Here is a 25,396-nt window from a genome sequence, read left to right as displayed (position 1 = left end):
GTTGGAGAATGTTAGTCCGAGGTATTTAATGTGGTGTCGTTGCCTGGCTAGACCTGTGTTCCTCAATAATTCTTTGGAACCGGTGTTGTTAAATAGGACCTCAGACTTATCTCTGTTGATAGTGCATCTTGAGATTTTGCAAATTCAGTGATGGAAGACACTATTCGTGGAATGGACTAGTCCGTTTCTTCTGTGGCAATCAAAAAAATTTCTTCTTACACCACTGTTATACAGTCAATTTTTCAGTTCGGGTTCCTGTTGTATTTTCATTGTTTGTTGTTAAAAAGTCGGGGTTCAAGTGCCGGGAGAAAAAGTGAAAGGGACAGTGGGCAGCTTTGTCGAGTGCCTTGTTGGCATTAAATGCTACAGAAAGGAAGCCACTGGCTCGGACACTGGCAACGGGGTTAGAGTATAGAGCCATTGCCATTCTTATGACTGAGGTGCCAAGGTTGAATTTGTGTAGCACTGCTTTAAGGTATATCCAGTCCACTTGTGATGGTAACATTTTGCTTTGATAAAGTCTGGGCTGATGTCCTTGGAGAGAATATTTGTTAGGAAGTCCGCTTGGAAAGGGTGGATTAATTTAGGCATATATCGTTGGGTTCTGATGGCTAGTATTTTAGCGTAAATTTTACAATCAATGTTGATCAGGGCTATTGGTTTGTGATTTTTAGCCAGTAGTGGGTCCTTCCCTTCTTTGGGTATGACAGTGATTATGGCGTCAGAAGGGGTGCCAGAGATTGTTCCCAAATTAGCTACTTTGGTGTATAGTTGGAGCAAGAGGCCACAGAGTGATTCTCTGAATGTTTTGTAAAATAGAGATGAGAAGCCATCTGGGCTTGTGATTTAATTGGTTGGTTGGTTTGTATTTGGCTATTCTTATCTTTGACACCAAGAACAGCCTCTTTCTAAATCAAAGATCTCCAAGCTGTTGGGTGCGCCCCCTAGGGGGCTGTGGATGTGTTCCCAGGGGTGTGGGGGGCACAAATGGGTCTGCAAATACATGTAAAAGAAAATTGCCTAGAAGTGAGAAAGACGTATTTCTAGGCTGTCTACATTTACATGTAGCAGTATGTAAAAAGTGTGAGAATGGGACTACTGAGTGGTATGGGGCAGGGTCAGTGAGTGTGAAGACGGGGTAAAAGATGCTTAAAAAGAAGAAAATATTCTGAATTTTTTTGGGAGGAGTTCACCTTGGGGTAACTGCATATAAAAAGGCACACACCTGAAATGAACAAGCATTTGCAATGCAGTAGGTCTCACATTTGCAAAGGTTTAAACTATTGTCATTGTAAATGACAATGCCTTTTATTGATCTATTTTGATAATTAACACATAAATAAAAGGCATTGTCATTTACAATGCCAATAGCTCGAACTCTTGTAAATGAAAGACCTATTTCATTTCAAAGAAGTGGCCGCCCTTGTCTCGGGCTGCTTGGAAAGTGAAAGCGCGCATGGCGTGCTGAATGTTGCAGGAAAACATGTTGTGCCTGAAGTAGGAGAAACTCATTAAATAAAATAGTGCTTACAGACTAAAACAGACATACTTTGTAACAACGGAAATAATAGGGCCAGTCCTCATGGAAGGTTACAAATGAAGACACAGTGGTACTAAGGAGGGACTAACAAACCTATTAACGAATTGGAAGCCAGCATTTAGAAGGGCAATGACACAAGCCAATGAAAATATTGGCAAAACTTCAAGACCATACTCGAAAACAGCATGCCTCGCCAAGCAGCGCGTGCGCTGCAATGGCTCGACCTAAAAATAAATGCAAGTTAAACTAATCAATGGAAAATATACTCTTGTATCTTACGAAACCTCCGTTGGCTAATTTGATCACCGCAGAGGTCTTCGTTTGTGACCAGAGAGTCATAAAATTAAATCCTGATTGGTGCAGTGGGGAATAGTGACTTGTTTTACAGTTCTACGTAGTGCCAGTCTATGACCCAAAGCACTGTGAATGCCATTATTTTGAAATTGTGTTATATGATATAAAACAAACTGCTGGTAATAAGAATTCAGATTGCATAGTGTAAATATTTTTTATATATGTCTATTAAAAGAGTGCACTTCTTCTAATGATCACATATATTACCCCTTAAAAATATATTTGTCACCATGAAGCTGAGTGACTCCACTAATTAAAACCTGCACTGGTTCCAACCATTGTACACATTTACATTTCTTTCAGGTAGCGGGCACCTTGGTGAGAAGGCATGTTTCTTATTTAGTGCTCGACTATCTGTTTCACAGCACAGGGGTCCCACCCTCTGTGAGTTGGCTCTGGACCCCAGTTATGGCTGTCTTACTATGAAAAAAAACATGGGGTGCATTTTCCTTGCACCATTGTTGCACATTGAATCGGGCCCAAGCGAGGGGTTTGGGGGGTAAAAGCGCATTTTTGTAATTATTTTTTACACAAAGCGGCGGAAAGCCTGCTCTGTGCTTCTGGCCGGGACGTAATGGCCCAGCTGAATGGACAGAGTAAAAATCCTGCTTTGTGGTCTTGTAGGTATCATTGGTGCTGAAGCTGCATTAGAGGCCCAGGGCATACTTCCTCTGCCAGTGTGTTTTAGCCTTGGAGCAATGGCCCAAGGAAGGGGACAAAATGAAGCAGAGTAGCCCCTTTCATTTGAGCATCTGAGAGACTAGAGGGATGGTGTGAGATGGAAGCCCATGTTGTGAACAAAGGTCAGAGGCGACAATAAGGCATTAGCTATCATTAGTGAAAAAGGTGCAGTGACACTTTTGCCTGGTGGCCCACTTCATTACAATTATGAATGTTGTACAATAAAAAGTAGGCATGGGGGCTCATTTTCCTTGCTGTGATCATCTTTCACCCTTGCAACTCCCCAAATCTTTCCCATATACTTTTAGTGGGGTGGGGGGCAACTTCAAAACATTTTGCTTAGGGGAGATCAGAGCAAAACAGTTTGAAGTCCTCTGCTCTAAACTATTCGTGTTGAAGTTAAGAAACGCATCATTATCAAACCCATGGCTAATCTCTGCATCCAGCAGGAAACATTAACACGCTGAAATGTGGCAGCCCCTCCAATAGCGCGTTAGGATGATATAGGCATTGCCTGGCCACTCTTTGCCAGTGAATGTACAGATATCATACACTTTGACATGCCACCCAATCATCATTTTCCTCTACGATGTGTTTTGATTCTGAAAATGACTATTTTTCAAACAGCTGTGTTGTCTTTTATTTTCATTGTAACAATCTTTCCTAAGCTGTGAACATTACAAAGTAAAATGTATTCATTGTCTTGCTGTGCAATAGAATTGAGCCAAAACTCACTGACCGAGGCCAGCAAGGTCAATACCATTATGTGTGGTTACTTATGCTACTCTTCAGATGAACGTGGACTCTGGTATATACTCGGCTTGTCTTTTTGGAGCAGGATCAAAGCTGATTTCCTTAAGAATGATTAATGCCTAAAGTGGCACAGTGAGCTAAAAACATGGACTGAAGTGCTACCTAGTTTTAATTTTTTTACATTTCATCGAGACATAATGTGTACTCTTTGCTGCTTATAGATTACGACATTACAGGTATTTTTGTATCCACAGACAGGAGATACCTGTGCACATAAGATGAAGAGTAATGAAGAAAATATGACCATACTGGAAAGCTATCTGATACTCGAGAACACCCAGAAATTATGTCAAACAGTAATTGGAAATAGAACAACTCAGTAGGAGACAGAGAATCTTGTACAAGAACAGACAAATCCTGCAAGAACATCAAGTGAAATCCGGCGGCTTCAAGAGGCTGAGGGGATCCATGCTGCTGGACCTAAAACATCCAAATGAATTAAAATCACAAAAAAGAAACTGGCACAACACATCTAGTATTAAAACATGCTAGATACCACCCTTTACTTTAGATAATTATCAAGTACACACAACAGTGCTCTCTCTCTAACAGAATAATATCAATGCTTTGGTGTTAGTCCATCATAAACGCTGTTTGGCTGGACCTTACAATCTGTAGAAAGAGACAATAGGTATACAAAATCTGAATTAGGAAGCAGTCGTCTGAAGGTTCAAAGAAAGAAGTGTTTGGCTACTTGAAATGCAGAAAATTATTCGAGAACATAAAGACTTGGTAATGAGTTTTTTTTCTATGTGTGTATGTCCTTCAAAAATGATTGGTCAAGAAACAGACTATTTAGCTAAGCTATGAGTTTTGCTCTTTGCTCTTATACTAGGAAGTTCTTAACGCACGTTGATGACACAGCTCCATATAGAAAGACCATACATATGTTACCATGTTTGTAAGAATCCCAGTAATTATTCAACATTATTATTAAGAACAATACTCTGCAAGCACTAAACATGTTTAATAAATATTAAAATATAGTTATTGGTCCAGGAAGCACAATAGTCAGTTAGCAAAGACATTAACATGATTTATGTCAAATATAACCAATTCTTAGACTCTAAACCCGATCGGAAAAAAATACAACACAAGAGAAACTTTGGCTTCTCCTCAATACTAAAGCAGCATCACCAAACATACACAGGGGAAAACCAAAACGAGAAGGAATAATATAAAGGTTCTGTGGGAGAAGAGTTCTATTAACTTCTCATCCCTACACTGCCACCAGTAACAACTCCATAGAAAACCTATTTAAGTGTAATGAATGTCAGATGAATTTTAATGAGTCATCAGGTCTGTGGGGCAAATATCGAACAGATACAGCAGAAAATACAGACGGATGCAGTGAAAATGGAAAGAGCTTTACTTTCTCAGGAAAACTAAAGACCCTTCAACGAACACACACTGGGGGGAAATTATATCCTTTCCATAAACGCAGCATAAACGTTACTGATTTATCAAAACTAAAGGTCCATCAGCAAACACACACACGGAGGAAACCATACACGTGCAGCCAATGTGTTAAAGGTTTTACTCGAGCATCAGACTTAACTATCCATCTTCGACAGCATTCAGAAGAAAACCTGTACACTTGCCAAGAATGTGGAAAGAGCTTTAGTAAATCCTCACATCTAAAGAAACACCAGCTAACACATGGAGTGAGAAAACAATGCACAGGCAGTGAATGTGGAAAGAGCTTTACTGACGCATCAGCTTTACCTAACCATCTGCAACGGCATACAGGAGAAAAGCCACCTCACACTTGTACTGAATGTGGAAAGAGATTTACTCGTTTATCAGATGTAAAGATCCACCAGCGAATGCACACAGGTGAAAAACCTTACACTTGCAGTGAATGTGGAAAGAGCTTTAGTACATCATCGGTTCTAACAAGACACCAGCTATCACATACAGGGGAAAAACCATATACATGTAGTGAATGTGGAAAAAGCTTCACTCTTGAATTTAACCTAACCAGCCATTTGCAACAGCATACAGGAGAAAAGCCATACACTTGCAGTGAATGCGGAAAGAGCTTTGCTCGTTTATCCACTGTAAAGACCCACCAGCGAACGCACACAGGGGTAAAGCCGTACACTTGCAGTGAATGTGGAAAGCGCTTTGCTAGTTTATCAACTGTAAAGCGCCACCGGCGAATACACACGGGGGAAAAACCATACAAATGCGGTGAATGTGGAAAGAGCTTTACACATGCATCAGTCTTAACCATCCATCTGCGAATACATTCAGGAGAAAAACCATACACTTGTAGTGACTGTGGAAAGAGCTTTAGTAATTCCTCAAATCTAAAGATCCACCATCTGAGACACACAGGGGAAAAACCATACACATGCAGTGAAAGCGAAAAAAGCTTTGCTGACATATCAACCCTAGCACTCCATCTGCGATGGCATACAGGAGAAAAGCCATACACGTGCAGTGAATGTGGAAAGAACTTTACGGGAGCATCAGACCTAACCATCCATCTGCGATTGCATACAGGAGAAAAACCGTACACTTGTAGTGAATGTGGAAAGAGCTTTCGTACATCTACAAATCTAAAGCGCCACCAGCTAACACACACAGGAGAAAAGCCATACAAGTGCAGTGAATGTGGAAAGAGCTTTACAGATGCATCATATGTGAAGATACACCAGCGAATGCACACAGGGGAAAAACCTTACACTTTGCAGTGAATGTGGGATGCGATTTAGTAGATCTGCGCAGCTAAAGAGCCACGAACTAACACACACTGGAAAAACCATACACATGCAGTAAATGTGGAACAAACTTTGCTTGTTTATCAATTATAAAGATCCTCCAGTGCATGCACACAGGAAAACCCATACACATGGAGTCCACGTGGAAATGTCTTCATTTGAGCATCAATCCTAACCATCTGCTAAGGCATGTAGGAGAAATCTTGCTCTTGAATTGAATGTGGAGGAAGCTTTAGTAAATTCACACCCACCCAAAGAAACACCATCTAACACAACAAAGCCATCTTAATCTATAAAATATGTTTTTTAAAGCAAAATCCAGTTACTACATGAGCAGAATTAAATCTTCCTTGAACTCTTCTAAAGAACATTTCACAACAGTGAGGAAGTTACGTAAGCTATTAGACTCTAAAAATAATACAGCCAGTCAAGATCTTTGTAACTCATTAGCGATTTTTTTTCAGAACCAAGTTGAAACAGTGTACAACACATTTTCTCTTAACCTTTCTGTCAAAGATAGGGCTGAAGAGGAGAATGTTAGTCCTTCTTTAGCAGCAGCCTCTTTGTCCTTTGGCTCTCCTGGCAACAGTACTCTTCTACAGGCCTTTACTCCTCCATCAGAGTGTATGGTAAAGGCTCGTTTTAGTCCAATAAAACCGGTTCCCCCTTAGATCCCTGTTCCCCCAAGATCCTCCTGCTAGCGCCGCACATCACTGTCAATTACTTGGAAGGCATCTTTAATAAAATGCTTTTGGAGGGCTACTTGCCTAAAAATTGGTAGATTGTGTCTATTCTTCAACTGCTAAAAAAAATACGTTGTGGATTGCAATGACCGGAATAACCACATGCCAATATCACGGCTTTTCTTTCCCGCCAAAATGGTTGGAAAAAGCATCAATATTGTTCATTAATAAAAAATGCTCTCTTGGGCACTTCACAGTTTGGCTTTAGAAGCAAACATAGTACCGAAGTAGCTTAAATAAATGCCTCAGAAGTTATTTGATGAACACTGGAGGAAATGCAGCATTGATTTTATTAGACCTCTCTGCAGCGTTTCTTCTCTGCAGGTATCGGGGACAAAACATTAAAACTTCTAAAATACTATCTTTCTGACAGAGAGCAGCTGGTGGAATTTATTGGTTTTAAATCCACTTCCGTCTCACTACCTTGCGGGGTGCCACAGGGCTCTTCTCTTAGTCCTATCCGTTTTAATCTCTATGTGACTCCTCTGGCCAATTTAATAACCTTCTACGACTTTACAGTGGTGTCTTATGCCAATGACACTCAAATTGTGGTTACTCTTGTCAGCAATCCAGATGACACAGCACCCAGATTCCATGACTGTATGGGATAAATTGGGAACTGGATGTCAGGCAACTGCCTGAAACCTAACTCTGGTAAGACAGAGGTTCTGTTGTTTGGAAGAATCTTTTTGGTCAACAATACGGTGGCCGCAGGAGTTAGGAGAGCTCCCTTTCCCAGACACCATGGTAAACAATCTTGGAGTTTACTTTGAGGATAACCTCTCCTTTGAAGGCCATGTGAATTCATTCACTCCCTCTTGTTTATTTTCCGTTAAAAATATTGAGGAAACAATTACCTTTTATCCCACATGACCTACAAAAATTTGTTGTCTCTGCACTTATTTTGTCAAAAATTGATTGCTGCAACATACTTTTTCTTAATATTCAAAACACATTCCTAAATAAACTTCAGACTCTTCAAAATGCAGCTGCCCGGCTACTATTGGCCATTCGTAAGTATCATTCTATAATGTTTGCACTGGCCTCCTATACAAAACTGATTGAATTCAAGGTTCTTGGTTTTGCCTTTAGAGTATTACAGGGATTGAGCCCATAATTTGAATGTTTTAAGCAAAGTTTCCAGTGGTATGTGCCCAAAAGAACCCTGTGATCATCATCCGCTCATAACCATGGGATTCCCAAACCCAGCTAAGGTACCTGGGGCCGTAGGAGTTTCGTAGCTGGTACTATGAGGCTATGGAACTCCATGCCACCAGATTTTAAGGAAAAAAACACAGTTTCTTCTTTTCCATAAAACCTAAACAATATGGCTATTTAACATAAAGTGTTTTTATTCTTTTGTCCTCTTCTTTTCCAACCCAACAGAGCACCAGCACCTAAACACCTTTAGGTAGTTGATATATAAATTAAATCTTCATTTAATTTCACATGGGAAAAACCATATACATGCAGAGGATGTGGAATGGGCTTTACTCAAGCATCAGACCTAACCATCCGTCTGCAATGGCATACAGAAGAAAACCATACAAATGTAGTGAACTATTAAAAGAGCTTTAGTTAATCCATACGTCTAAAGAGTGAGGAGCTAAACACAAACACAAAAAACACACACATGACGTGGTTGTGGAAAGAGCTTTACTCAAGCAGGAGTCCTAACCAGCCATCCGTGTAGATATACGGAAGAAAAAAACATGTAAATGCAGTTAAGGCAAATGGGCTTTGCTAGCTCAACATCTCTAAATTTCCACCAGCAATCAAACAAAGAAAAACACAACATACAATATGTAGGATGCTTCAGTCATTTATGAACTGTAAGACACCTCCTGCAAACCCACCGATGTAGTAAATGAAGGAAGAGCTTTTTTGATGTATTATGCCCAATGGTCAGTTAGTGAACACATAAAAGCAGAAATAACATTCTGTTGTAATGGATGTGGGAAGAGTTTCCATACTTTTCTGCAACTGCATGTGCAACGGCAAATGTGCACACAGGAAAACTCATTTATTACCATCGAATCAGGTGTGTTTCAGTCTGTCATAAAATCATAAGTCGCTGCCAGCAACACATTCTAGAAAATCATTTTGGCGACAGTAAATGTGGAACGGTTATATTTACATTGCAGAATGCAGAGTTGTAAGGGTTATGAAGAAACAGTGTCTAGAACTTGCCAATGTCAGGTAAGATTCCATTACTGCACTTTCTAGCTTAGGGAAAACACAATATTATGTTGAAGCTACCCTCCCACCCAGGATGTTTCCATGCGCATGCTGTAAGGAGAGATATCTCTTTGTTCATATCACTAAGTATACTGGTAACCTTTGACATTGTTGACCTTGGGACATGTTTTTACATTCCATTCATGCACATGGGGATGGTGGATGCCTTCATGAATTATGTAAACATTAAGGTCCAGGTATATTTCAGTGAATAACCTTGGTAATTTTGGAGGATAATATTCGGTAACCATTTATTAAGGTTCTATATTTCCATTATGGGGTTCTGATGCTATCATAAATATGAGCAGATCCTTTAGATGGGAATGTAGAGTCATGTCATAAATGTTGACCAATGTGTATTTTTTAATGTTGCATGATTCTTTTGTAGCAGTGGGGGTTGAAAAATGTATTATTTTTTAAATGGGAAATAAGTGAAGACTGCATAAGGGTAAGATTGGTAATGCTGTTCTCCACAAGGTGTAACTAAGAATTAGCATTCATTAAAATAAGGATGGCCAGGTTTTAATTTTCACGATTGGAATGCTGAATTCACAAAACGCAGTAGTAAAGTTCTGTAGACTGGTTTGAGGCTATTCACTCGCTGATGAAATCCATGAAATGTCTCCAGAACCCCATGAGGCCAGTATAAGAGTAGCTTGTGCACACGTCAAAGTAAAGTGCAGAGTAAGTACTCCTTCTTTCAAGATTTGATCGTGCAACAATCACTGTACAGTCGATAAAATAAAGACAAAATGAACAATCTTGTGTGCTGTGTTCCATTACTACCAAACGGTTGCCCAGCCAACACATGTTTCGTCTGGGGAGGTACCCCAAGACTTTTTCAGGGCTATGAGGCAATGCCAAGAAGGTATCTTGATTCTCTAAGCTGATTGTAATTCCTTTCCGGCTTGTTGAAGGGAATGGATGTAATCCGCAGGTATCAAGGGTCATAGGTATGGACCCCATGGTGAAGCCAAATGTGTGCTTCACTCAAGACCGGTTATGCTTCCGTCCCGGCTGTGTGTGAGACCTGAGAGCTCATGAAGTGGCAAAAGGTCCAGATTAGAGACCCTCTGATATACCCAATAAGGGCAATTCTGACCCAGCGAGTACGCGGTCTGTCATCGACGATGGCAACGTATGGGTCCGGAAGTTACACTAGCCTTGATACCTGCGGATAACACCTATTCCCTTCGACAAGCCCAGATGAAACACTTGTTGACTGGGCAACCGTTCGGCAGTAAAAGAAGAACACAACACTCAAAAGTGTTCATATTGTCTTTATTTTATCGACTGTACAGTGATTGTTGCCTGATCAAGTCTTGAAAGAAGAAGTACTTACTCTGCACTTTACTTTGACGTGTGCACAGGCCTGCAGCAATTCTGTGAGACCTCGGTCTAGATTTCAGGGGGTTCAGGGTGGTTCCCCTTCCTGTTAGCACCGTCTCACACACCTCAAATCCTAATAGAAACGTTGTTGCAGGCGCCCTCTCCTAACCACATATGCTCAAAACCCTGCCCTTTGCTCGTCAGTATAAGCGTATATTACACGATTACCTGCTATGTTTTTTTCTTCTATTAAAGCATGATATGATTTTATTGCTCGGATCTGGGAATTATGTATGCTTGTAAATAGATGAGTACAAAGTAAATAGTAGAGCACAATTTGTCTTTTTAGTGTATTGTTTCTTCTTTTGTAATTATGATGTGTAGGGTGATCATTTGACGCCATCTCGCAAGAACTTTTCACGTCTCTTAGAGTTCTGTTAGTTTCTATTGAAAAAGAACTGTGATTAAACTACCTGCAATGTACTAAAGTATTAAAAGAAATCCAGACCTGCGACGCAGCATCCACTTGACATTGATTCATCTGGCCATCATCATGGTGTCTTAGTATTTATATTAAATAGAAAAAAATTATTCGGAATGCACTTTTTTACTTTTTAAAAATGTTTGATTTCACTTACTGTGGGTAATATTGTCATATCTGTAAACAGCAATCCTGTTTAAAAAATATTACGCTACTTTGTGCAAAGATAAAATTTTTGCATAGATATGGTATTCTTTCGGCTTTATTGGGCGATACTGCTAAAGGGATTTAGGGCCTGATTTAGATCCTGGTAGGACTACCGCCATCCCACCGGGCGGCAGTTCCAAGCACTCTGTCGAGCCAACGGTATTCTGCCCGCTGTACTTAGATGTGTGCTGGCTGAACTGCCGTCTGTCGCTCAAGCATTGCACCTCCTACGATGCGACGGTCTCGTCTGTTGACTAACAGTACTCCTTTGCCATCAGGCCAGTAGTATTTCGCTGTGCCGATTTAGATGTCCCGCTGTGCTGGCTTTTTCCTAGCAGCGGTTTATTGACTAAGTGAGTCCCTGGTGGAGTAGAGACTGGTAAGTACTACTTATTCATGTGTCTATACATATATATGTTGTGTTTGCTTACAAAACATACGTAGGTAATGCTTTATGCTCCTTTTTATTACATATTGCATGCCACACAAACAACATACACACATTGAATGACACACACAGCGCAAATCCATCATAGCACCACAAGACAATAATATTTTTTTTATTGTCAATACAGGTGTGTCCATTTTACCTTGATATGTTGTAAAATCAGCACTACTGCATTAGACATAGGAAAGAAAATCACAAGTTAGAGCAATGCAAAAATACACTAGGCTACAGCAATTGTAAACTAATGATTCACAGTAACACAATTGTAAAAGTAGTTTACCTTCGAAACCGGCGACAACGGAGTCGTATATCGTCATGGTGACGTCAAAGCAGCAAAGGAGGGACTTGGACAATCGGATTACAGACTGAAACGGAAGTGGAGAGCATTAAAACTTTTTACCTTTATACCCAATATCCTTTGATTCCGCCAACTCAAAGTAGAAGGTATTCCCACCACAACTGTCTCAGATCAAAGGCATGTTGTGATTAGTTCGGCGGTAACCTTGGCTGGAGTCCCGCCATAAGCTGCTTTTGCCTATGACGCCTTTGACGCGATTGAAAAATCGTTGCGTGTCGGCGGGACTGTGGTGATCTTATGTACATTGACCCCATAACATCTCAATACGGTGGGCCGATTGCCATGTAGGCAGGCGATGAAACCGGTAAAAAGCAACGGCAGGAACTAATCCACCAAGATCTAAATCAGGCTCTTAATGCTAGTTTATTTCCTATTAAACAGCAATTTTTTCTTTCAGAGCACTGTGTCTGTAGTGAACACTGGCACAAGAATCCTCTTTGGGACATAAATGTATTTCGTTTACTTTGCCAAAGGCAAGCCCGTCGGTGCCTGGATCGCGCCTTGAGCCAGAACCCCTGGCCATTTTATCCTAGAATAATTGTCAGTTGTCAAATACTCAGGGGAAGAACTGATGGCACTAAATACCGCTTGAAAGGAGACCAAATGTGAGACTTTTAAACCCTATCTTGGTGCTGCTCAGTGCGTAGTTTGTAAATTGACTCTGTTATTTTACCATATTAATGTGCGCTCCTGCAATGTCACAACAAACCACTCATGAACCCCCTTCTGACTTATTTAGATCCAGCCTAGTCCATGCACGCTCCTTAGTGAAGCACAATTTAGACTTTAGAAAGTTTGTAGAAACGCACAGGTTAGATGTAATATTTGTCACAGAAACCTGGACAGACTCTTCTGTTAACCCATATCTGGCCCAAGCAATCCCAGTAGCCTACTCTATCCTCAGGGCTGACAGACTTCATAGATGTGGGGGAGGCCTGGACATTATTTTTAGGAAAACCTGACAGTACGAAGCTCCCAAGTAGGCAGTGGGCTAGACTGTGAACTCCTACCTTTTCAGCTCAGGCTCAGCAAGACCTACTCCTTTAACAGCGTGCTGTTTATCGACCACAGGGCACAAAAACCTCCTTCCTCAATAATTTTTTTATTTTAATTTTTTTATTTTTATTGGCACGAACTTCAAGGACACAGCTCTAAGCCTACAACCTCAAAGGGCCGGCTGCGTTATGCATATTAAACCTGAACATCAGACTCTAGTATACACAGCCCATCAGCCGACAACCAGGGGGTCCGGCGGCATAGCCCTCGAGGGAGCAGACGAATCAACCAGCAAACCCTTCCAAGAGAGCTTGGTGCAGTCATCTTGCTTGATTCCATTCTTCCCGCCAACAGCTCCTTCCCTCTCTCCCTCCCCTCAGCGCGGGAGCCTAGATGAAAGTCAGGTGCGTTTGTGCCATAGCGCAACACATACTAACAACAGCCCAAATAGCACCCTCCCTACCCCGCTTTCCTTGCGTTCACCTCGTGTAGTAAGAGTATAAGCACCATAAAAAGGCCGTATCCAGTTTCACATCCACGCTCACTCTATATGCACACCAGAGCAATGCCAGCACCACTTTAGAGCCACCCTAGCCAGAATGTCTGCAGCATATTCAATGCCCCAGCTAAACTTGTGATAAGCAATGTGTCTGCGTTTCCACCCCGCCCCTCTGTCCATAACTCTCCTCTCACCTCCCCTCTGACAAGCCCCGCAGAGCAATCTCTGAGTCATGTGTGCGTCCCTCCAGTCCCATTACTCGGAGTTCCAATTCCGTGCCATCAGCCATCTGCTGGGCCGGGGGCCCCGTCTCCGGACTCGAGGTCCCCTACCGCTCCGATCCACTGAGGAACGTTTTGTACAGAGTCCAAACATTTTTGGGGCGGCTCTTGGGAGGCAGCAATTCACTGTAATGCTCCACTTGGGTGCTGCAGTACAGCATATCTCGCGCCCATCTGGTTTTGGTGGGAAGCGGACCCCTTACCCAACAGTGTGCTACCACTCTCTTGGTCATTAACATCCTCATACGAATCGAAACTAGGAGTCGCCTGGAGTTGCCCATGAGTGCTAGGCCAGGATCCGGCGCCATGTCAACCCCCAGAATCTTGCTCATTTCCGAGAAGACATCGCTCCAGAAAGCCCGGACGCCCGGGCAGCTCCACACCAAATGCATGAAGTCAGCATTTGCAGTGTGACATCGTTCACAGTCTGCCGTTTGTCGTAGGCCGTACCTATGGAGCCTCTCCGGAGTGTAGTAGACTCTCTGTAGGAACTTAAAATGGATCAGCCTGTGCCGCCCATTGAGCGAGATCCGCTTTGTGCTTTCACAGCAGTATCGCCATACCGCGTCGTCGATCGGGGTCTCCAGATCTCTTTGCCCAGCCAGTCTCGCTTTCACGACCTTGTGCTCTCCTTGCGACTGTGCTGTCCTATATAGATTCGTAAGAAGTTTGTGGGGCTCCTTGGCCTTGATGACATATGTCAGTTCTAGGACTTCTGGCAGTTCTGCCATGTCCGCGCCCAGCAACTCCAAAAGAGCACTTTGCACCCTGTGGAATTGGAAGCGTTGCAGCATGGGTAACTCTCTGCGGCCGCCGCTCACTTGATCCCAGGTTTTAACCACGTCATTCTGAAAGAGGTCGCCTGCTCGGTGTAGACCGAGTTTCGCCAGCTCCCTAATTACACCCTTCTCTCCCAAAGGCGGAAGCCAGAGCATCCACTCCAGGGGCATATCTGGTGAATATAGCAACGCACCTCCCTGCCGCTGTAGAAGCGAATGCCATGCGTGATTGGTAGCAGTAATGGAATCCAGTATTCCAGTTCTACGGTCCGAAGGTATGCAGATCGTGGCCGGGAGTGGTTGCGGGTGTGCAAACAGTCGCTCCATGCAGACATGTGGGATCATCTTGTCTCCATGTATCCAAGTGTGCAGGTGCGATGCTTGTGCCACTCTGTCATATAGTTCAAGATCTGCGGCGCCAAGGCCCCCCATTCTGTAGGGCAGAGTGAGAATTGACCACCTAACCCTGGGTTGCTTCCCCGCCCACGCTAAGCTAATCATGAGACTCGTCAGTCGTTGAAAAAAAGCCTTAGATAGTACTATTGGAAGAGCATTAAATAGGAAAAGGAACCGCGGCAGGACCACCATTTTCATAATGGCTATGCGGCCCATCAAGGTGAGCGGCAGCTTACTCCAGAGCACTATGTCATCTTTCAGCTTGTCAACTGCTCTCCCGTAGTTTTGGCTGAGGAGCAGCTCTGGATCCGAGTGGAGTTGTATTCCAAGGTACCTGATTGGGTCCTCAGACCACTGAAGCGGGTATTCCATCTCTATTCGCCTAGTCGCAGGCGTAAGTGGAAAGACAATGGATTTCGCCCAATTGACTCCAAGGCCCGAGAGCGCACCGAAGTGAACCACCTCTCTCAGCAGCGGGGACAAGTTTGTCTCGGGGTCATGAACGTAGAGCAGCGTGTCATCAGCATACATTGACACCACTATTTTGTAGGTCAGAAATCGTATGCCCTAGTGGCTATGGTACTCCGTCAGCACGCAGGCCAGCGGTTCTGCCGCTAGAGCATAAAACAACGGGGAGAGGGGGCACCCCTGGCGAGTACCTCTGCCAATGTAGAGAGGTTGCGAGACCGCGTTACCAACTCGCACTCTAGCCGAGGGTCCCTTGTAAAGGGCGCCAACAATCTGCAAAAAGGGCTCTCCCAGCCCCATCCTCCGTAATGCCTGGAGTAGAAACTGCCACTCCACCGAGTCAAATGCCTTTTCCATGTTGAGGAATATTGCCATGGTTGCAATGTCCTGCTTGACATGCTGGATGGTCCCTAATACCGTTCTAACATTATACATAAAATTTCTGCTAGGTATAAATCCTGTCTGCTCAGGGGCGACTAGTTCGGGGGCTAGCAGCACTAGCCTCGTCTCTAAGACTTTGGCATATAACTTAGCGTCTACGTTCAGCAATGATAGTGGCTGGTATGATCCGCACTCGTTGTGTGTAAGCATGAGCGCAAAATCCGCTCCGATCGCGGATTTTGCGGATTTTCGGTAAATTCGCGGTCCGCGAACTCTCGCGAATTTACCGAAAATCCGCAATCCGCGAGCGGCGGATTCCGCGGTCAAAAATTCAAAGCCTAATTTACGATGGCGCCGGCAATCTGCCAGCGCCATCCTCAAATAGTTACTTAATTAGCTTCAACAGGAAGCTCTAATAGATAAGATACAGCAGGGGCTCGAGCGCCTGCTTTATTTTATCAGTTGGAGCTTCCTGTTGAAGCTAATTAAGTAACTTTTTCAGGATGGCGCTGGCAGCTTGCCGGCGCCATCGTAAATTATTTACGATGGGGAAAAACGGTGGTGTCTTCTTGAATAAATATGAAGGGCAGGGTTCATTCTGGCACGACGGTCCTGGCACAAAAAATAAACCTCAACAGGAAACACTTGCAGATATCAATAAAGCATGTGCCCTAGTTGAAGCTTAAATTCAGTGACTCATTCATCAGCCCAAAATCAATCGTGAGCGTTGTGGAGGCTGGGCAGGTGTGCCTTCTTCCCAAATATACCATCGAAAATCCGCTGTGATGCAGGCCAGAGGCATTTGCATCTTTGACTTTCACGAGCGCAATCCCCGTGCTGTTCCTGTGACCAGGAGCTTCTGTCTCTTAATCTGCCGCTCTGATCGGTCTCTGACCTTTTATACACACAAGAGGCATGTGCGCTCGCATGGAAGCCCCGTCCGTTTGTCCCCGCCCACACACTCGAGGAAGCCCCGCCCCCAAATCCGCCGATCCGTGAATTCGCAAATTCGTGAATCGTGGATCCGCAAAATCCGCCCATGCTTAGTTGTGTGCCTTGTCTGGTTTAAGAATAGTGACTATCATTGCCTCCCTCATAGAGCTCGGCATGCTGCCCTGAATACAGATGTCGCTCATCAGAGTGGAGATATGCGGTAGCAGTTGTTCCTGAAATGTTTTGTAAAAGTCTACCGTCAGGCCATCCATGCCAGGTGCGCTGCCCGTGCGCATAGAGGCCAGGGCATCCCTAATCTCGTCCTGTTGTATAGGAAGCATGAGGAATTCCCTTTGCGAGTTAGGGAGGAATGGGAGCTTTATATGCTCCAGGTAATCTAATATTTCAGCTGACAGATCCCCGCATTTCGAGGAGTACAACTCCAAGTAGTAGTCTCTAAATATATTAGCTATATCTGCCTCGTCCGTGACACGTTGGCCATCAGCAGCCTTCAGTTCCGTGACCAGCGGTTTCCCTCTCCTGCCTTTAAGGATGTTAGCCAAAACAGAGCCAGGCCTTTCACCCTCACCGTAAGTGCGGGCGGTGGCGTATTTACCCAAGTGTTTTACCTCCCTGTCTGCTTCGTCGTGGTATTCCGCAAGGAGGTTTTTAATTTCCTCCTCAATGGCGTCACCCGGCCGGCTCCGCTGCCTGTCCTTAAGGGCCTGCAGTTGGCTTTCCAATTCCGATAACCGGTGCCTTATGGCCTTCAGAACGCTGGAATGTTTCGACATAGCGATGCCGCGTATGTAGGCCTTAAACGCTTCCCACACCGTTTGGAAGTCTCCACTGACCCCACATTTTTTTCAAAAAATAGGTCAATCGCCTCTGCCAGTTCCCCTCTAAAAACAGGGTCTAGGAGAGAGTATGGAGGTAAACGCCATGTGAAGGGGGAATTTTCCTAACCGGGGGCGTCAGGACCATTATTATGGGGGAGTGGTCCGACAGCGTGCGCGGAAGGACCTTGCAATTTCTGATACTGCGGAGCACCCCGGAGTAGCAAACCAATAATCTATCCTAGTGTGCACTCCATGGTATGCCGAGTAGTGGGTGAAACCTCCCGGGCCCGCATTTCTGCTTCTCCATACGTCCTCCATGTCTAGAACCAGAAGTCTAGCAGTTAGCATCTGTGCCGCAGCCGAAGGCCGTCGGGGTGGGCCAGTCAACCTGTCTATATCTGGGTTAAGCGTCAGGTTAAAGTCCCCTCCCCAGATTATTTGGGGCTTGTCGTAGGCGCCAATCATTGTAGCTAGCGACTCATAGAATTCCGGGGCGTCGTGATTGGGACCATAAGCGTTAACCACCAGCAAGTCCAGCCACATACCCTTACAGGACGCTATGACGTATCTGCCCTCTGGATCCGATCTTAGTGACTGCAGCATAATTTTCGACCCCGGGTTAACCCATGTGAGAACTCCTCTGGCATGGGTCGTAAACCCAGCTACTGCTATGTTCCCCTCCAGTCCTCTACTGCGCAGCATCCTACTAGAGAGAGGCAAGTGGGTTTCCTGCAGCAGCGCAATGTCTATATTTTGTCTCTTTAAATAGCTCAGCACTTTCCTCAGCTTCCTGAAATCATTTAACCCCCTAACATTCCACGTGAGGGCGCGTATGGTGGCCGTGTGTGCGTGATCTTGCGCCTCAGGTGGGTCAGTCATTCTGATATGGTGTGCATAGAGTGAAAAGCACGAAATCTCCAGAAGTGGACTAGACCAATGTGCTCAATCGGTGGTGTCGTGTGCGCAGTAAGCGTGATCTATACTATGGTGAACAGTGCATAAACATGGTTGCAAGGAGGTCTGTGCATCTTCCCCAGATCAATAAAGTTCCCCCCTCTCATGGATTCTCCCCCCCCCCCACCCACAGCAGACCAACCCCAACTCGGCCTAGCATGGAAAGACTACCCCCCACAAACAAACCCAAACAACCCAAATATGCCCCCGTGGGGACCATTAGTGCGTAAAGCGCTAGGGCAGAGGTCACCAGAAAATCAGGTAACAATTGTAGACGAAAGTGTAGCTCAGTAACGCCCCTAGCGCCATCACCCCATTCGTATAATTTCACGTGAGCTTTAAATGGACCATTACGCCCTTTCAAGCGGCCCCCCACAGCAGTGCATACAGCCCCCCAACCCATGACCAAGCAAGCCACATATCTTCAGTGTACAAAGGGTGGAGGCCCACCCAGCCTCTGCTAAGTTCTGCCACCAGTCGACAAACAGGAGATGATATAATGGAAAGGTCTCACCAGTTCACAGGTCGTCGTACCACTCGTGGGCGCCCCAAGTCCTCACAACCCACGACAATACCAATTACGCAAAACACTTGGTAGACAAGAGTGTTTTCAGACTCTAGTTTATGGATTATGTGCACTTAAGCAGTCTTATTTTGCTGTAAAAAACATTTTTTTACATCACTATCAATATGTGACGGAAGATCTTCAAATTTCTTACCTTTGGCATCATCACTAAGCAAAAAGTCTGTAAACTGTCGCCACATGGATAATATTATATTTACAAACTCTATGACTGAGAACCACCGGCTAAATGACGCAGTTGGGATGACTCTGTAATGCTTCACAAAGCACAAATTTTAAAATATTAGCATTTTAGTTCCCGCGCATAACGAAACAGTGCACCAGAATAGACTATAAAGCCAATAGCATTCTTCATTAACTCCAAGGCATGTAAAATTGTAAAGATGCTTTCAGCATACCTTCTAGCAAGTGACAAGGATGTCTTGCTTCGAAGCACTTCAACTGAGGTTCTGATTTTGACAGGTCATCACACAACTTTTTCATATACGTACCTGAATCCCTGTAAATACAAACAATATCATTTCAATCGTTGTTGAACTTGGTAAGAACTTTTTTTTTTTTAAATCTGTTTTTATTAAAGTTTTAGAAGTTACAGGTATATGAAGTCATTATAAGCTGTGTACACTCCATACACGTTGGCATTTGATAACTATATTTACAGGCTATCAACGCACACAATTAAGCCTCTTGCCTATCTACAGCTCGTCTGACCCACCAAAGTAGATACAGGAATAGCTTACTATTCACTACATGAAGAGGATGCATCATTTCCCTGCAGCTGCTTGTTTTTGGAAGTGCAGTGTATAAAGTCCTTCAGTTATTCCCTCATGGACTAACTTGGTAAGAACTTTTTGCAGCAGTATTCCAAGTGACACTGTGTCCCATGCCTTCCAAATGTCTGGTGTCATGTTTTCACTACTACCCTAGATGTTTTGTGACAGCACTCTTTTTCCAAATACCTGTCACTACACCTTGCATGAAATGTTTAAAGCCTGGGGTGTTTGGCAGTTCACTTACTATCAGAACTGACTCACTAGAAAAGGGGGCTGATGTATCAAAAGGTTTCAACCATTCATTACACATCACCATCCCAGTTCAGACCCAGCCATATGCAAAGTGAGCTAACGAACGATGATGGATTCAACCCAGATCTGTGACTGGGGGTGAGTGTCTGATAAATTTCAGATCGCCATCCATCATCACCTTGTGTTTTTCATTGTTCTCCCTAAGTTGGCAGGGTATGCCCAGACGTAGGTCCTTTGCTCCCTTTGCAACTGCATTCAAGCTAGCCTGGCTGATGAGGGGTGTTACCCCAAAACCAGGCCCAGGATGCTTGTTTCCTGTCCAGGGAAGACATGGCTTGGCAGTTCGGGCTGGCCTGTTCCCATGAACTGAGGTGGCGAAGTGAGCTAAAGAACGATGATGGATTCAGCCCAGATCTGTGGCAGAAAAGTTTCAGAGCTCCGTCCATCATCACCTTGTGTTTGCATTAATAAATTAATATCACTGAGTCTGAGTTAGCAACAGAATCACAGGCAATTGTACAGGCCTTTCAGGGGTCTTATGTCATTGTGGACAACTATTTGAATTGGATAGCGCTGCTGATCTCACCAGAGATAATATTTGGTATGCACCATTACTAAAGAAGATATAATCACCACAATCTGTAGCATGGCGAGCAGTAAAGCCTCTAGCAGCGATGGTTTGCAGGTCAACATTTACAAAGAACATGCAACACTTATAGCCATCATCTTCCTAAATTATACCCAGAAGCATTCAATAGAGGTTATCTTCCTGGTTTTGTATGAGGCGCTCTTAATTACATTGCTTAAGCCCGATACGTATCCCTCTCGTTATGACTCCTACAGACTGAGATCTCTAATCAACACCAACAATAACATCCTGACAAAATGTTTGGCCAGCCTCTTGCTCCCACTCATGCACAATATTGCTCTGCTGAAACAGGCTGTTTTTTTATCGGGCTGTTCCGCCTCTTATAACTTGTGTACAATGTTCACTCTTCCACGCCAACTAAATCCTGGGACATGCACTTCTGCTAGTGTCAAAGTATTCGACTCTCTAGAATGGCCATACTTATTTCGGACCCTTGCCCAACTGGGGATAGGTCGACCATCACCTGTCACCAATATCCAGTACAGGGCAATTCTGCTTAATAATAAAATGTCATCCCCGCCAATTAATGTTCAACGAGGCACATGTGAAGGGTGCCCTTTGTCCTCACCACTTTTCACAGTAGAAATGGAACCCATTGCCTGCATTTTAAGTCTACACCAGACACAAGGAGGTCTCAGCTTCTGGGTGTGCCGCATTGTCATATTGTTGTATTTAGATGATATTAACCGCTTTGTGCTAGACTTAGAATTGAACCTAACACCTATTATCAGAACAATTACACAATTAGGTACTATATCCGGGATAAGCATTAACTTAAGCAAACCACTGTGTTCCCTTAACGGATATAAAACTACCTAAAACACCGGCTTTCTTGGACTATGAATTCAGTTAAATAAACGGGCATGTATGTCCACTCAGCAATTGAAGTGGTAATGAAATGGAACTATGGTAAATGTCGTATTCGCCGAACTGAACAAGTAGATCGGTGGAATACATTTCCAATGTGATCGGGAGGATCGCCTTATTAAAGATGATCGCCATGTCTAAATGTATCTACCTTTTCCAATCAGACACTTTTTCTACAAATTCCAGTCACTACAATCTGAACTAATGTGGGCAGGCAAAGAGCCCTGAATAAAATAGGATATGCTAATCCTCACATCCCACGTTAGGGGACTTGAGGTTCCTGACCCTATATTGTATCATGCCTCTGCACAGGGCCAGTTTGAACCTAAAGCTCAACAGCAATTACTTGCAAAGGGTTACACAACCATTGGGAAACTCTTTAAACAGAGCTTTCTTATCACTCCAAGATTTTCTGGGGCTGGATGGAGGCTCCTCGTTCGGGATGTTTCTATATTACAGATTAAAAGCTTAACTAAAAGAGAAACTGCCCAACTTCTCTCAGGACCCTCTTGAACTAACTCAAGGTTCATAACTTATAGTGGCACCAGGATCGAAACAGTGTTTTAAAACTATATCAAATGCCCATGTTTGCCAAACCAAAAAACAGCTAAAGTTAAGTAGGGGTGGCAGAGGTGTCTTGGTTTAGAGCTGATGGATGATGAGCAATGGAAGAGCTGTTGTAATCAACCACAAAAATATTTTCAATACATGGTCACCACAGAGCTTTCCAGAATAAATGATAGCCCCTGGCATGCTTCACCCCAGCCAGGGTAACTACAACTGTGGGCCGAGGTAAGTTGTAAATCATGCGGTCACCCTGAGGCAGACCTTTTCCATTTGGCATGGACCTGTCTGAATTTATTGCAGTACTGAATGAAAAACTTTAAAGATGTATCCCTCATGATAGAGTTGAGGTTGGCACTGGACCCTGTGTTGGCGCTTCTGGGATATGTTAAAGCTTTACCAAAACCTGTGCGTAAGTTCTCAGCCTTAGCACTACTACAAGCCCAAACAACTAGTGACATAAAGATTTATTTACTGTAACAAAAATACAGAATTATACACACAACTAGAGCTTCCCAGCACTCGCCCTAGAGACCTTTGGCACCAACTATTCCATTTTATGGCTCATACGATATGATCATAGAACATATATGCTGCATGAACTATATGATGTGCCTACCCATGTCCTAAGCTTCACCGGCAGCATATGTGTTCACTGAATATCGGTATGTAGACCTGACCATGATTCACATGGATGGACACAACATAGGCCCACGTACCACGACCAGCAGCATTTGTTTACTGGGAATAAATCTACAAACGTAACTCTATGATTTATTTAAAAGCAACTCTCCTACGGCATCCGATTGTTGTCATTGGACATTTTGACGCAATTACTCAATGGCAAGACAGCTATTGTTATTTGTTTTCATTGCTTTGGGTTTCTTATCCTTTTTATTGTCACCAAAAGGGCAAAAATTCAAGTTTAAAAAAACAAATCCATGCAATGAGAAAGAATTATCATAAATAGGCCTTGTGTGTAGAGCCCAGCTGATGACTTGTGTAAAGTGATTTTAGAATGGACTCTCTGAGGCATTAAGCATTCCTTTACTCAATGTAGTAAAACTGTAACATGGATACATAATTCACCATTTTATGACTGACACACTTACTTTAGATAACCAGGCCACATCATTTAGTCATCCATTCTTTCCATAACCCTAGTGGTGAAGCTCTGCAGAGTAGTTTATGGTTTACCATTATGTTGATTGATGCTATACTTCAGAGGGAAACATTTAATATTTTCTGTATTTCACAATTCCTTGTGAAATTGTAATAGCATTGTATTTTGTGCAGTAAAAGCACTCAATCATGTGAGAGATCTGTACTGATAAATCTATTTTATTGACATACTAATTCCAATAATCAAGACCTGTAGCATATATTGAAATTGAGTTTGTACTTTAGATAATACTTTGGAATCTTTTTTATATTTGTAGATGTTATGCATTGTAGGTGCCCTAAATATGAACAAAATCAGTTTGAATTGGTGATTTTATTTGATTTCACTCACAAGGAGCAACGCTATAGCAATAGATTATTTTCGTTTATAGGTTTTATTAAGCGTGTTGCTACCCATGCAGGTGTGCTGTTGCTAAGAAACGCATCTGAATGTAACATGGAGTTAGAACTATGGCCCATACAGCCAGGTCTCCATGCTTTCCTAAAATGCAACAGATCTCACTTCCTGCGCAGAGTTACTGGAAGAGAGTCCCAGAGTTTGGGTCAACCACTGAAAAAGCCCTAGCACTGGAACTCGTTTGATTGGCTCTAGGTAAAAGAAGAGATGTCAGTACAACAATGGGTCTAACCTACAACATAACTAGTAAAGTTATCCCTAAAGATACATTGGATAGTTATAAGCAAGGCGATGTGAATGTTGCAAAGAGATTTCAAAGCAATCCTCTGCACCACTATTGTTTGATTGTGGTGATTGCAAAGCACCTCTGCCTTGTCAAAGCTTTCCAGCACAACCAGGACGGAAACTGCAGACCTGCATAGATGGAAGGTCTCAATGGGTGCAGGCCCAGATTGTTCTAGAACAATAATTAATGCAGCATCATCTGCATAATTGAGCTCAAGAGATCTAACTTATTTCACCAAAGGACAGATGTACATGTTGAACAAAGTGGGACTTGGCGCAGACCCTTGTGGGACCCCGGATACAGGATTTCAAATTCTGCTGTAAAAGTTGGAAGGTGCACAGCCTGAGAGCCACCAATACCAGCCTCAGACAGTCTAGACAGAAATGTGTGATGGGACACAGTGTCGAAAGCGGCAGACAAATCCAATAGACCACTGGACTAACCATATCCACTGATAAACGCAGATCATCCAGGAGTGACAGCATAGCTTTGTCTGTACTGTGTCCTAAACTGAACCCAAACTGTGCAGGTCTGGGTCTGATTTTGTTCCAGGAATGTGGAGTTTGACCTATTCACCGGCTCCTCCATGATTATAACCACAAAGGTCAGCTGGGAGATTGGCCTAATTTTGGAAAGGAATGTTTTATCTGCATTAAGTTCCTGTCCCGGGGTGTCCGGGGACACGTGAGATAGACTATCCTCTACTGTGCTACCCGGCACCACAAGGGAAGGAGAGGCAGAGAACTTAAATAGGCTTCTCAAAGAGGGTTTTATTTGTGTGTAAGTCTTTCTCCTTCGGCTGGTGATGCGTTCTCTGGCGAACGCCGCAGGGTCATATGCCGGAGGGCGGGGTTGATCCAGTGTGGCTCTAGAGATGGTTCCACACGTCCTCCGAACCCGGGGTTTTCCGTATGAAAGAGAAGAAGACAGAGGAGTATCAGGACTAGGTAAGCTACTACACGGTGAGGGACCGGGAGTGAGGGAAACCCGTGCAACGTGGTATATACAGATCGTATCAGGAGAGGTAGTGCTCGTGGGGAGGGGGGGGTCAGGGGCACTTTACACTGGCTGTACAGGTCACTCGATAACAGGCGGGACTCAACTTCCCATCCACCCTGCCATACGACCCCGTACCTGTTGTAGCCACGCTCCTCCCGTGGGACCGTGGCGGGGCGACTCGCAGAACCGTTGGCCTCCTGGCTTCCCCGTCTCCTCCGCTTTCCGCTGGCTAACGTCCTTCGCCTCCTCACAACGACTGCTCACACGCTCCTCTGCTCCTCGGCTCGCTTCTCGGGAAACGCTGTCCGCCACTTCCTTGATCCAGGCTCCTTTTGACTCCGGCGCGTCATCCTCCGTGGGCGGGGCTACCCGTGCAGTGTCCAGCCCCTTAAAGGAATAG

At 43.8% G+C, this 25,396-nt stretch overlaps 1 protein-coding gene across 1 annotated transcript in view; it reads left to right on the top strand.

The window, feature by feature from the left end:
• LOC144773679 (uncharacterized) overlaps positions 1–25,396 on the top strand; it is a 470,291-nt gene that overhangs the window by 331,874 nt on the left and 113,021 nt on the right. Inside the window, 4 exon segments of the mRNA XM_078658831.1 lie at positions 3,583–3,707; positions 4,623–5,521; positions 5,645–5,938; positions 6,631–6,743. Of these exon segments, the coding sequence (XP_078514957.1) occupies positions 3,583–3,707; positions 4,623–5,521; positions 5,645–5,938; positions 6,631–6,743 (1,431 nt within the window).

Source organism: Lissotriton helveticus, chromosome 8 (genome assembly GCF_964261635.1).
Source record: "Lissotriton helveticus chromosome 8, aLisHel1.1, whole genome shotgun sequence".
Taxonomy (NCBI): Eukaryota; Metazoa; Chordata; class Amphibia; order Caudata; family Salamandridae; genus Lissotriton; species Lissotriton helveticus.
The sequence above is the reverse complement of the archived record's forward strand: the minus strand, read 5'-3'. Positions and strand labels throughout refer to the sequence as shown.